The following is a 15,082-nucleotide window of genomic DNA, read 5'->3' as shown; positions in this document are numbered from 1 at the left end:
GTTTGTAGTTCTCTGAAGTGTTGTTGAATTGGGCTTTTAGTTGTAAGAACCTGAGGCACTTACTCTCTCTAAGTTGCCTTTCTAGTCTCTGGAAACATTTCAGGTCAGGTCTTATGGTTACTGGAATCCAGCTTTAATATGCTGATCTTGCAAATCAAGGGTGTAGATGAAGGCCATTATTAGACCAAGTAACCTCAGAGACTCACAGAGCAATTTACACAGATGGATTAGATACTTGAACTTGTATAGTGTTGTGGAAGTTGGATGGTTGGTTTTGAAGTGGTTTTGTTCTGTGCATGGGATTTGTGATCAGAAGAAACTAATGGACTAATTTGTGTTTGGTTGCTTGGTTACTGTCCCATGAACAACTTTTGTGACTTTGTGTGTGGTTTGGACATAATATGTGAAGGTGAAGACGGCCATACGTGTGCCACCAACACCAGCAGGGAAACCTTCTCCTGGAAGCATTTCTAAACCCACTCTACCAACCTTGTCCAAAAAGGTGTGTGTTCACACTCTGCAGTGGTTAAATGACATGCCTATTTAGCCCTCTTGAAAATGAATGCCGCATGGCTAACATAAACACTTGTGACTTTGCTTGCTTTCAACCAGGTTCTGTGTAGAGAGCTTTTACAATTTATCCTTTGAATAAATTGGTGTTGGCTAAATAACATTTCTCAATAACAAAGCTATGTGCATAGTCTGAGTTAGACTCACCTCTTCTTGGTGGTCTGACCTGTAGGAGAGTCCGCCACTGAGTCCCACTGAAGAAGCACAGAGACGGCTGGAGAGGATCTTCGCTGCATCTGTAATACCTGTCCATTCTTACTCCTCTTCCTCTCTTGTCTTCATACCTGCTTTCTCTCTCTCTCTCTCTCTCTCTCTCTCTCTCTCTCTCTCTCTCTCTCTCTCTCTCTCTCTCTCTCTCTCTCTCTCTCTCTCTCTCTCTCTCTCCTCTCTCTCTCTCTCTCTCTCTCTCTCTCTCTCTCTCTCTCGTGCTAAAATGCTTTATCCAGTTTTACAGTATGTGGCTCTCACTGCACTGGCTGTAGGCCTATAAATAAAGCACTTTAAAGCATTACAGCGCTTACGCTTACTGAGTGCTCATGGGGAAATAGTTTAATACGCTGCATTGTTAATGAGGAAAAGGGATTTTAAGGACATTAATGTGAGGAGAGCGACTGCATAGTGCCTTCAGATCTAATGATTCTGAACTCGGTCTCTTTAGAAATAATTTATGGCTTTATTCCAAACTCTTGTAAAATGCCTATCTAGACACTTCAATAAAACGATTTAAAAATAATAGTTTTTTTCATAGTTAGCTTAGTGACAATTAGTGATGCCAAGCTATGTTATATTTGTGCTATATGTTATTTCTTTATGTGCATGTTATGTTTGATTGACCCTTGCTGCTCCATGTAGAAGGTTTCAATCAATTTCAACACTGCTTATTTTTAGGATGCTCCCTTAGAGGGTAGCAATGTTGAGGGTATACAACTAGGTTTGGGAGCAGAGCTTGTATTGTATTATGTATTATGGGCTGCTCTGATACAAGACTCACCAAATAGATGTTTTTCACTCTCTGAAATACTTCTGAAACACTGTAGCTCAGCCTTCTGCTCTGATGTCTACTGAGCTTGGAGGTTGTTTTTGTTGTTGTTTTTGATAAGTCCCTTAAACCCCATGCTTCTTTTTATAACCAGTTTTGTCCTATTTATCACAATTTCATGCACTTTTTCCATTTGCCATGTGGTGCAGTACAACTTTAGTATTTAGCAAACAGGCTTTTATGGTTTAGGCATTTCCATCTCACCTCCATGTGCCTGCTGTCCTTTCATCTGTGGGTACATGTCTCATCTTTACCTCTCTCTCTCTCATCCACTGCTGTCCCTGTGGCTGTGATTGTTTGGCTGGCTGGTGTAGCTGGAACCTGTGGCCAGTGCCTCTGCGTCGTCTCAGGTACAGGGCCCTCTGGGGGCGGTTCTTCCCCCACTTCTCCCCTCTATGGCTTGGCCGGAGTGTGTGCTCGTGTGGCCTGTTGGAGTGTAAGCCCTCTGTTCTCTTTCTAACTCATCCCCACCTCATTCATGACATTTGTGCTTTCATTATCAACTCTTTTTTTGTGCCAAAAAGAGATGTATACATTTTCTATCAAGGTTTATGACTTTAATGATAAATATCTTGGTAGTTTGATTAACTAAACCTCATTGTCACACACACACACACACACACACACACACACACACACACACACACACACACACACACACACACGGTAGATCAGGGCTAGCTCTGTAGCTGAATTTAAAAAAAGGGGGGAAATATGTTAGTAAATTTGTTTCTGCTATCCAGCTGATCAAATTGAATAGCAGTGGATATGCTCTCTGATTGAACAGTCTCATGCCTCAGGCTCTTATCTCATTTATGCATTGCCTCATATCACTAGCATAGTTCCAAATCCTTGCATCACTTCTGTGTGTTGTGAAATCATGGTGTTGTTCACATCAATCATAGTTTGTTCAGAGATTCTTATTTCATTTTTAATATGTATACCATACCATGTGGAACATTAATAATAATAATATAATATAATTTAATGGAGATGTAGTATATGGGTGAATAACGTGAAATTATATATAATAATAATAAATATATTATCATATATGAAATGCATATAATGCATATAAATGCATTATTTATTTTTAGTTTAATTATGACCTATGCTTGGCAGGTTTTATGAGTGCTGAATTTTTTTTTCATACCCAATACCTCCCAGAGTGTGACCAGTGCCTTACATCACATAATCAATAACCCTTTTTATTCACAGGATGCTTTTGATGCTCTGTGTGTGGAGCTGAGGCAGGCTATTAAATTGATAAATGAGTGTGTTTATTAGAGATGCACATTGTAAAGTCTTACGATGTCTAACGCTGCTCTTGCCTCCTCATGCTGACCTGCCGTCTCACAGGGACAGGTGGAGGAGGATCCCGTGGCAATCCTAAAGGCAGACCATGCTGCTGCCGCCCATCCTAAGGTCTGCTTTCTGCTGTGTGTTCACTGTAGTTCACCTGCCTAATCCCACCCTTGACCTATCGTGTCAAACATTTGCCCTTGTGTTGTGGAGTGTTGTGTTCGCACCCATCCCATTTCATCGACAACACAAAGACCCCAACCGTAGAGCCCATAATTATGAGAGACGGAATAACATACATAATAGCAAAACAGACAATCTAGCAAATAATAATATGGGTTCATCTAACATTTCAATAGCATTGGATTGTTATTAACTTGCATTGACAGTGGTTGTGTTGTAGTGTTTCCTACCCTTCCTTCTCGTGTGCCACTGTATAGAGTGTACTGGTTTATCTACAGTCATAACATCGTATACTAACCAAACACCAGAGGATAGAAGCCTGTGAACTGGAACACAACTCCATCCCATCAGTGGATCACTGATATACTATCTCTCACTGTCAGCCCTTCACAGTGGTAGAGTTCAGACCAGTGTGTGTATGTCAAGCATGAGTGCAGGGGAATCAGACATGCCCAGACAACCAGAACATCGGGCTTGTAATCTGACCCCGTCCATCATTTGAAGCCTGAGTTGGTTTCATCTGCACCTGCAGCTCAACTCACCCCATCTTGCATGACAGTCCACAGCATTTCAAGCTCATTTTCCACTATAGATTTAGGGAAGCAATGCTTTTTTTTTGCTGATCTGGGAACTGTTTGTACCCTAATTTTTATTCTGTTAGCAGATGTCCCAGACATCAGACCATTTTTATGTCATTAAACACTAGTGGTCCTTTTCCCATAATTGTGGACTAATGCATGCAGTGGATTTGAAGCGTGTCAGTGATTTTCAGTGTTTCTGGTCGGAGGCCTGTGTAAAGTCGTAAATAATGAGTTGTGTACCGTTAATGACTGGTGTTGTTCTCTTCACAGGTGAAAACAGAGGAGCAGATAGCTGCAGAGCAAGCATGGTATGGCTCGGAGAAAGTGTGGCTGGTCCACAAGGATGGATTCTCTCTCGGTTAGTACAAAAACCTTGCCTGTCTATCACCACACCAAGCTCAATTTAAGATTGAACATTGGTCTGGGGAGTTTGCTCTGTATTTTTTATTGCACAAGAGGCGTGATCAACTGGCATAGTTCAAATGACTCTGTACGTAATTGGATATTCCTTCAACCAATCAGACCACAAGAGGCATGATCAACGGGCAAGGACCCATCGCTTCTCTAGCCGTCATTGTGTTAAACCAAACAATAGCGCACCAGGTGGATAAACCATTTCCCATGCTCAAGGTCGCTGTACACAAAATATACACAATAAAGACATACATATACAATATAGGACATAAACATACAAATATACAGAAGAGAAAAACAATTCTAAGCAAAGAAAGTTTGGAAATACTATAAGAAAAGATATGTTTTTAGTTGTGACTTATATTGTGACGGATATAGTAACAGTATCGCGCAGTGAAAGAGGGAGGGAATTCCAGAGTTTCTGGGACACAGGACTGAATGATCTGCTACCCGTAGTAGAGAGACGGAAACGAGGTACAATGAGTACAGTGAGAATATTACATTTCAATGAAAGATTATGGAAACATTTTCTCTTTTAGAATATTGTGCACTGATGTTTCGCATACAATAACACCAGGGACGTTTATTACGAAAGGATATAAGACCGTTTTGATTTTGTCATTTTTAACTTGCAAGATTCATTACTATTAAAATAAGGAGTGCTTTAATGGCACTGAAATATTAGAAGTCACTTGTAATTTTCTTGCAAGATGATGTTTTGTGCAATTACTCAGAAATAAAAACTTTCAAAATGTTCTTTGCTTTTCTCACAGCTACTGTGGTGAAGACGGAGACTGGCAGTCTACCAGAGGGGAAAGTAAAAATCAAACTGGAACATGATGGGACAGTACTGGACGTGGATGAGGATGATGTAGAAAAGGTTAGTTGTACAGGCTGATTATGTCCTCAGTGTGAGCAAATAAAATATTTTATTTATAGTGTAAAATTGAAATGAAATGATTTTCTAAATGCATGTTACCGATCTTACTGTGAACAATTCCTCCATGCATGTTTCATTTTTTTGTATTATAATTAAAATAGAATTTATTACGATTTGTTTCACAAATGCTTCATTTTGTGTTGAAAATGACTTCTGATTCAGTCAAAGATCTGATTCTAACCATTTCAGAGTTTCTACCTGATTATAACTGAAGAAATTCAGTGTATGATTTGCTAGACTTGATAAAACTGCTTACTACATTAGTCATGTTGTGCTGGTTTTTGAGTGCTGCCAGGAAATGTAACTGAGTAGAAGCATGCACTGCACGATCTCATCTAATTTCATCATTTACTGTTAAGTTTGCAGTCCTACAATGGAAAACAATATCCCTTTTACTGTTACACTGTGGATTCGGAAGAAGAATAGATAGATGTATTTTAATGAATCTTGAGGTCTTCAGGGCTCAAGCACAGGGTTATTGGAAGAACTCTCCTTCTGTCTGGCCTGAATCCAGAGGGTTAGACATGCACAGGTGGGCCCTGGGTACATGCAGAGGGTGGGAGAAACTGAAGCCAGGATTTGGGTCATAGGGAAATAAGTGGAATTTGCTGAGGTTTTAAACTGGACAGATTGACTAATAGAGACACAGATATAAGTCTAATAGAATAGTCTGGCAGGTCAGCGTTGCCATTTTCAGAGTTTGTACCATTAGGCCTTGACGAGACATATGCTGGGAGATATTATCAGTTCACTTCCTGGCTGGCAAAGTCGTTAAATTTGCATACCTCCCGGTGAAGGGCAGCTCGGAGCTGATGATCTCCATAATGTAAAGGCTGACCTCAAATCAAACTTTTGAACCATCTGTTTGATGAGGGAATTGCAAATCTGGATCCAGAGTTAAGCTTGACAAGTTTTAAATTGCATTAAACACTTTGCAATGAAGTCTTGAGGCTATTATGGTTAAGTCACCTCAATTTAAATCCTCTCACTCTTTTTTTTCTTGCCATATTAAGGATTTTTTCCACTCTTCATATTCTTGATTTCTTACATTTCTATGACCTTTAACATTTTAAACTCCCTCAACCCAGGCGAACCCACCGTCATTTGACCGCTGTGAGGACTTGGCAGCTCTGCTCTATCTGAATGAGTCCAGTGTCATGCATTCTCTGCGCCAGCGCTATGGAGGAAACCTCATCCACACACACGCGGGGCCCAACATGGTGATCATCAACCCTATCAGCGCCCCCTCTATGTACTCGGAGAAGGTGAGAGCCCTTGCATGTTATCTTTCACGTATCTTTCTCTCATCTAAATTAGCTTAAGCCCAAAGTATACTTCAGCTGCCCGTGTTCCATGAAAGTCCTGCACTGTCTGAGTGACTTAATTTTTGTCAACAAAACATGTGCGAGTGACTTGAGTGTTCTGCAATCACTGCTAAAGGAGTTTACTTTGAAAGGCTTACACTCACACACGCACAACTGTGCACGAGACGGGCGGATGTGGAAAATGAAGTATACCCGGGCCTTTACTTCTCTATTGTATTATATCCGAATATAGAATATTCATGAAACTGAAGGTGGAAAACACTGACATAACACCTAGTTTTTCATCAAATGCATTACATGCTTAGTATCAGTTCTTTATATGACAGTATGCGATTATGGACAGAGATATTCTCTGTGGCAGCAATGCAATGCATTATGGGTACTATATTTTATACAACTCTACAGCTTGTCCCTTCATTGGTTAAACGCAATAGGAAACGGGCAACTGAAATCTGCTAATGAGCTTTATTGGATTTCATGCAAGATAAATTACTAGCCATAAAATTTAATTAGAATCCAGAAAAGATTTTCTTTCGGTCATCTGTCCTAATTAAGTGATTTTTCATTATGGATCAAGTTGATTATATGCCGTGATGAGTGTTTTGTGCATTCTAAAGCTGAAACTATGATATATATGAAAATGTAACTGCACTTCATTGGGGGCTCACACCAACTTTCTTTTTCAAATTAACATCCATTGATTTCCCTTCATTGTTAAATTAATGTTTGTGGGTTTACATTTGAGGCTTTCATTATTGAATTTTCTGTTGTACAGAAAATAAACTCTCTGAAACACATTGAGATTCTTAGTTGATTAACTTGGCCTCTAAGCTCCTTGCTTTTGTTTTTTCCCACAATGATCTTCATTAAGCTTGACCACATGCTTTTGTTTTCTTGGATATGAGGTGTAAAGAAAATAATGTGTTTGTCACTGCATTAGAATTTTTTTTCTTCTCCCTGTCTTTAAAGGTAATGCACATGTTCAAAGGCTGTCGACGAGAGGACACAGCCCCTCATATATATGCAGTAGCACAATCTGCCTACCGAAACCTTTTGACAACAAGACAGGACCAGTCCATTGTGCTTCTGGGAAAAAGCGGCAGTGGGAAGACCACAAACTGCCAGCATTTAGTCCAGTACCTGGTGTCCATCGCCGGAAGCACCGGAAAGATTTTTACAGGTACACTCACTATTTTTACTGGTACTCACTCACTCACTCACTCACTCACTCACTCACTCACTCACTCACTCACTCACTCATACTCACTCACTCACTCATACAAACTCACTCACTCATACTCACTCAATCACTCACTCACTCACTCACTCACTCATACTCACTCATTCACTCATACTCACTCACTCACTCACTCACTCACTCACTCACTCACTCACTCACTCATACTGACTCACGCACTCACTCATACTCACTCACTCACTCACTTACTCATACTCACTTACTCACTCATACTCACTCATTCACTCATACTCACTCACTCACTCACTCACTCACTCATACTCACTCATTCACTCATACTCACTCACTCACTCACTCACTCACTCACTCACTCACTCACTCACTCACTCACTCACTCACTCACTCATACTGACTCACGCACTCACTCATACTCACTCACTCACTCACTCACTCACTCACTCATACTCACTCATTCACTCATACTCACTCACTCACTCACTCACTCACTCACTCACTCATACTCACTCACTCACTCACTCACTCACTCACTCACTCACTCACTCACTCACTCACTCACTCACTCACTTACTCATACTCACTCACTCACTCATACAAACTCACTCACTCATACTCACTCACTCACTCATACTCACTCACTCATACTCACTCACTCATACTCACTCACTCACTCATACTCACTCACTCATACAAACTCACTCACTCATACTCACTCACTCACTCATACTCACTCACTCACTCATACAAACTCACTCACTCATACTCACTCAATCACTCACTCACTCACTCACTCACTCACTCATACTCACTCATTCACTCATACTCACTCACTCACTCACTCACTCATACTGACTCACGCACTCACTCATACTCACTCACTCGCTCACTTACTCATACTCACTCACTCACTCATACTCACTCATTCACTCATACTCACTCACTCACTCACTCACTCACTCACTCACTCACTCACTCACTCACTCATACTCACTCATTCACTCATACTCACTCACTCACTCACTCACTCACTCACTCACTCACTCACTCACTCACTTACTCATACTCACTCACTCACTCATACAAACTCACTCACTCATACTCACTCACTCATACAAACTCACTCACTCATACTCACTCACTCACTCACTCATACTCACTCACTCATACTCACTTACTCACTCTCACGCTCACTCACACGCTATCACTCATACTCACTCACTCACTCTCACGCTCACTCACACGCTATCACTCATAATCACACTCTTTCACTCACTCACTATTTAGAATTATTTTTATACATTTTAAGTTAAGCATTCGAATTTAGACTAAAATCATATGTAGCTATTTATTTATTTTGTGATTCATCTTAGAAAAAAATATATACTTCAAGAATTGCTATTATTGGCAAATATAATATCATTGAGCAGTCCCATTTTTAATTGCATATTATTTCACCATGTACTTGAAAAGCTTGAACAGCCTGTGGTAAAGGGTGAATGGAAGAGTGTTGTGGTCACTGGAAATGGGCTCGTACAGCGTGAAGAGAGTGAGAGAGCTGGGAAGAGGGTGACAGATGAGGGCTGTGTTAATGATGCCCACTAAAGCACTCTGATAATTAGCCACCATCAAGGCCTGCTCAGCTCCAGCTTGGTCAATAATGACCTAATGAAGACTACAGTGCTCATCAACTATACCATTAAAGAGGCCATGATGTTATCTGCATGTGTTCAACTCTCAATGTGGGATCCTCTCTTCTAGTGTGGTCACATTAAGAAGTGAGTCCTTAACGGTTAAATATTAATGTGTGTCTCCTCCAGCTGAGAAATGGCAAGCGGTCTACACAATCCTAGAGGCCTTTGGAAACAGTGCCACGTCCATGAACAATAACGCAAGCCGCTTTTCCCAGATTGTCTCCCTGGATTTTGACCAGGCTGGTCAGGTGGCCTCTGCCTCCATCCAGGTTTGTGGATATACATAGTACTGGGTCATATCTAAATAAATATGCAAATTTTTATGAAAAACAAACAAACATTACTTTAACAACTGAACATTACTTAAACATAGACAACAAGGTGGGTAGATATATATTTATTTGGTACTATGCAATTTATTAACTCTTAGATTAATTAGTAGTCTAAATAAATTGATTTAAAACATAATATTGTATAACCTTAAAGGTGCACTATGTCGTATTTTTGCAGTAAAATATCCAAAAACCACTAGGCCAGTGTTATATATTTTGTTCAATTGAGTACTTACAATATCCCAAATGTTTCCAACTATTTGTAAATTGTGAAAAAATTGCTATTTTAACTAAGGACCCGGGATGTGTCAGCATAGCGTTTGAGGGAGTCGCCTGTCAATTGCGTCATATCTGCATTACCGCGTGAATACTGCGTTTTATTTGGCAAAAGTGCTTTACTCTTAGCAGTGTGAACATGTCACAGCAGCACTGAGCGAACACACAGAGTAACATCATACCATCATTTTAAACACTCTTAAATGTATTTAATATGATAAACAGAGCTGCTTTACCTTATAATCATGACCGGAAACGGAGAAATAGTGAAGGCGCCCATCGACTGTGTCCCATCCCGTCATAATAAAAGTCCTGGATGGTGTTCGCCAGGCGTGTGTTTGTTTAACAATCGCTCCAGCAGCCGTGCTCAGCTCCACAACACTCGGTCCTGCTCTGCTTTACACTACAGTAACGTTAATAACCGCATTCATGAACATGATTTCTGCCCAAGTCCTGTCTTCTGCCACTGTGAGGTGAGGACCACATGTCCCAAGATACTGCGCTCACACTTAGCGTCATCAAACAATGGCTTTGTTTAGAATAGGTGCCCTCCAGTGGATGGAAAGTGGCATAGTGCACCTTTAATAGTTTTAATAATAATCTCAGTATCAATATTTTGAAAATCACCCTTTTTTATTATATTTATTATAAACATTTGTTTGTTCTGTTCAGTTCTGGTTCAAAGTTCTGTTGACTTTGCACATTGACTCTTACATTTCTTTCTTTTATATATATATATATAGACCATGCTGCTGGAAAAGCTGAGGGTGGTGAAACGACCAGAGACTGAGTCCACTTTTAATGTCTTTTACTACATGATGTCTGGAGCAGACAGCACACTCAGGTGAACTGATCATTTTATGCAGATCGAAACCAGTGTACTTTTGCTATTTAATTTGATCCTTTATTTTGTCTGGATCCCAGACAAAATAAATGAGAAAGCTTGCACTATTGAAGACATCTGTATAATGACCATATGATTTAATAGCTTGATTGTATTTCAATTTTCCTGCAGAACGGAGTTGCATTTTAACCACTTTGCAGAGAACAGTGCTTTTGGGATTGTGCCTCAATCTAAGGTTAGTTTTAAATAGATGGAGTTTGCCAGCAGCAGAAACAAAATCATTAAAAAAAAATGATTTTTTTTTGGTGCGTGTGTGTACACAGCCTGAGGACAAGCAAAAGTCATCACAACAGTTCACTAAACTGCAGGCAGCTATGAAGGTGCTGGGCATTTCCTCTGATGAACAGAAAGCTCTGTGGCTCATCCTTGGGGCCATATATCATCTTGGAGCAGCAGGGGCCACCAAAGGTAATGCAATGCTAACCCAATCAGAATGTGGGGCATCATGGAGTTACTTTCAAGCAAACTCAAGTCACCAATGAGCATAAACCCCCCTCAGCAAAGAGTATTTATACATTTTAATTTCTTGCTTTGATTCTAGGTCTCCCCTTTAAGCCCTGCACTGCTGTCTCAGTGCTAATTTAGTTCACAGAAGTATTCAACAGCTTTCTCTTTACACATCAGAACTGGGGAGCATTAATGAGATAAAGCATTTAAAGCGCCTAACAAGCACAGAAACAGAGTTTATTAATTAAGGCCGACTTACTGTCTGCTTACTGAGCTCAAACGGAGAACAGACAAGCAGCTCAGGAAACAGTTTGATGTTGAGGAGTTTAGAGATATGTGCGTTTCTTTAGCTATAATGAGGATGGATGGCTCAGTGTTCACAGTCTGTGATATCACTTCCCCCTCATGCAGTCAGAGGATGATGTATTAATGAACCTTTTAATCACTAGACTCCAAACTGTACTATCTGCATGCTGTCTACTAGTCCACAGTCAAGGCAAACTCAGAAATAGCTGGGGAATTTTCCTGCAAAATAATGAAATCTTACAACATCATGGACATTTCTTAGCTCACAAATATTTATTTGGCTATAAAATGCTGATTTTGTGAGTAACATTTCTTTAAAGTTATTATTTCTAAATGGCTATTTGCTTGAATTTGAAATGATTATTGGCTTGAATGTGAATACAAAGCCTTCTGTCTGTCTTGATTTAAATGCGATGTGTTCTGGTTTTTTGCTGATATATTGCCACTGCAGTCACTGAATTCCTTAGTACCTGCAATGCCTCCATTCGTTCTAGTCTGGTACTTTTTCCCTGTACCTGCATGCCTCCCCTGTATTTCTGTTAGACAAAGGCGGCCGAGAAAATCCTTATTTCTCGTAGGAGTTACTAATACTGCTTCAGTGCCCTGAGTTGGTGCTAGAGACTAACATTGCCTGACACTAAACGTAATAACTGATAAAGGTTTTTTTTTTTTTTTTTTTTAGCAACTGGTTCAGGACACTGCTTTAAATGTTTATGAGACGTCTTTGCCTTGTTACTCAGTTGTACTAGACTGTTCATACAGCAGGGGGCAGTGTTGTTCTGGCTTATTGTGTTCCGTTTGGGAACTGTATTTACTTTGCTCCAGGTCTGTTGTTATTCTCCTCAATACAAGTAAGTACTGGTAAAAGATTGTAAAATATTAATTTCATAGCTCCTCTATATACAATCTTTCAAAGGTTTAAAAGTTTGGGGTCAGTAAGAATGCACACACACACACACACACACACACACACACACACACACACACACACACACACACACACACATACAGAGGTGTCAAGTAACGAAGTACAAATACTTCGTTACCTTACTTAAGTAGAAATTTTGGGTATCTATACTTTACTGGAGTAATTATTTTTCTGCCTACTTTTTACTTCTACTCCTTACATTTTCACGCAATTATCTGTACTTTCTACTCCTTACTTTTTAAAAATAGGCTCGTTACTCCTCTTTCATTTCATCTTGTTTAAAAAAACAACAACTATGCAGATAAATTGCGTCATCCGGATAGTGTGAATTTGATTGTGGTTGGATGAGAAGTGTAAACATATACCATTCCAACACCCTATTGGTTACATCGCGCTTGCACATGACTCAAAGCACAAATCACACACGGTGTTGCCAGATGGGGCGGGTTCCAGTGGACGAGCACGCACTTTCAGTCAATCAGCGATCAGCAGCAGACGCGCTCATTCATGACAGCCAGGTTTTTAGCGCGATAACTCATTGTAGATGTATATTCAAGTGATTGCTATGCTAAAGTGGCATACATACAGTATATAACGTTATATACACAAGCCGTTTCTACAGTAAGGAGTGGTAGAGTGAACAAACTCTCAAACTTGGATTACACCTGTGACTCGAAGACTCTTTATAATCATTATTCCTGTCCATCATAATATACACACTCGGGACATCTGCAACTAGCAACCCCAACAGCTGCTGAAAGAGGTTTGAATCAATGATGAATCAGTTTTGACTGGACTAAGTGCATGTCCTATGAACTTCACAAGGGTACTGTAGTTTTGTCAGAGCAAAGCTAAGCGCATTGTTATTTTTTTTGTCGGCGGATTATTGTACAGTATATCAATGAATTACGCATTTTGGCAGTGGTGTGTTTTAACGTGAAATGCCTGTTAATTATGTGCTTTTTCCGATATCTTATATAGGGCACTGTTTGCACTTAAAGTGGCTTCTTCAATAAAATATCATCACATTATTTTCCCAGTTTTGGTGACCTTTGAGCCCTGCACAGGCCCTGCACAATCCTTCTTATGACACACTCCTGCAGTCATTAAAATAGTTCAGCTTTGTTTGTAATGTCCAATAGTTATATTTTGTTTAGTTTCTTTAATAAAGTTAATTTAGAAAAATGTTTGGATAATTTGTTTGTTTGTTAATTTTTTTTAAAGTGACAACCAAGCAGTCAGCGGCCGACAGTGGGTATGAGGTTAGGGGTGTAAAAGTCAGGGTCCGTAGGGCTCTAAATCGTCGACTCAATCTGGCAACACTGATCACACATGTAGCCTACATTTACATTCCGATAAAGGTTATTCAGTACTTATAGGCAACTAGTCATCATATCTTCCGCTTCAGGAAACATGTTAATGCTCAGCAGTACACATAATGGTATATTTCCATTGTACTAAAATGCATTAATTTTCAATGGGTATATGTGGCTGAAACAGGTAGCCAGTGCCTCCCAAATTTTTAAACATTAACATTTTAATCTAACATTATAGTCATTATGGCCTTTAGAAAAATGTTTTTTGAGGAGGTGGGGTAGTGCGCTATATGCCCCTGTGGTGTGGCCTAAGCTTTTGTCTTTAATGGCATTTTTTTCCTTACATTACTTTTACTTTTATACTTTAAGTAGTTTTGAAAACCAGTACTTTTACACTTTTACTTAAGTAAAAAGCTTGAGTTGATACTTCAACTTCTACAAAAGTATTTTTAAACCCTAGTATCTATACTTCCACTTGAGTAATGTATGCGAGTACTTTTGACACCTCTGCACACATATATATATATATATATATATATATATATATATATATATATATATATATATATATATATATATACACATAAACTTTTTGATGGTAGTGTACATAACCAAATGCAGAGAGCAGTAGAGCAGTAACTACTTACCAGTGTAATTTGAAAGTAGTAGTAGTAATAGTACTAGTGATAATAATACTGGATTTATCTCAATTATATTTATTTTATATAAGTAATATATAAAATATATAAACATGTACAAGAATTTATAGTATTAATAATAATCTAATAATAGCCCTGATATATGGCATTATATCATCCATTGGCCGCTCTGCTCTGTAGACATCATCTGCAATAGGCATCAGACAGGAAAAGCATGCATCGGTCGATTGCTAATTGACAACTAATTAAAGTGAAAGTGTGTCTTGAGGAAATGCATGGAAGATCCAATAATATGTATGTATATGCGAGAGTTTGTGCTAGCCATTGCATTCATGGTTCCCTGTTTGTACAATACTGAAAAATGTCTTTCATGTTCTAACCTCTTCTTCTCTACTTGCATGTTGCATGCCGTTACAAAGCAGAGAATGATGAAGGTAAAGAGCTTGACTATTATATATCAGCACAAGCAAACACCTCATTTGTGTATGTGCGTGTGGTTTTTTGCTGTTATCATGGTTGCCAGACATTTCCATTTGCATTCTTATTGTCTTCTTTTCTTTCTACTTTCATTTCTCTGCTGGGCTTCATTTCTTTCAGAGGTTTATAACCATGTCTTAGTCTTGAAGCTTAGATAAAACTTTGGTGGGAATATG

The 15,082-nt window shown here is 39.3% G+C and overlaps 1 protein-coding gene across 11 annotated transcripts in view; it reads left to right on the top strand.

Moving 5' to 3' along the window:
• The window catches only part of myo18ab (myosin XVIIIA b), a 120,572-nt gene that overhangs the window by 37,814 nt on the left and 67,676 nt on the right, over positions 1-15,082 (top strand). For 4 of the 11 annotated variants that reach the window (XM_067450682.1, XM_067450683.1, XM_067450673.1 and 1 more), the window contains exons 5-17: positions 410-502; positions 743-808; positions 1,924-1,959; positions 2,969-3,034; positions 3,946-4,033; positions 4,863-4,969; positions 6,118-6,294; positions 7,324-7,534; positions 9,388-9,530; positions 10,613-10,713; positions 10,885-10,948; positions 11,037-11,181; positions 14,849-14,863. In XM_067450682.1, coding sequence (XP_067306783.1) covers positions 410-502; positions 743-808; positions 1,924-1,959; positions 2,969-3,034; positions 3,946-4,033; positions 4,863-4,969; positions 6,118-6,294; positions 7,324-7,534; positions 9,388-9,530; positions 10,613-10,713; positions 10,885-10,948; positions 11,037-11,181; positions 14,849-14,863 — 1,312 coding nt within the window. Of the gene's footprint in view, positions 1-409; positions 503-742; positions 809-1,005; positions 2,046-2,968; positions 3,035-3,945; positions 4,034-4,862; positions 4,970-6,117; positions 6,295-7,323; positions 7,535-9,387; positions 9,531-10,612; positions 10,714-10,884; positions 10,949-11,036; positions 11,182-14,848; positions 14,864-15,082 lie in introns of those variants that run through there. The other 7 variants (XM_067450684.1, XM_067450679.1, XM_067450674.1 and 4 more) reach the window with 6 other exon arrangements.

The sequence above is a fragment of the Pseudorasbora parva genome, chromosome 8 (genome assembly GCF_024679245.1).
Source record: "Pseudorasbora parva isolate DD20220531a chromosome 8, ASM2467924v1, whole genome shotgun sequence".
In the NCBI taxonomy this organism is placed as follows: Eukaryota; Metazoa; Chordata; class Actinopteri; order Cypriniformes; family Gobionidae; genus Pseudorasbora; species Pseudorasbora parva.
This window is presented reverse-complemented; position numbering and strand designations above follow the sequence as displayed.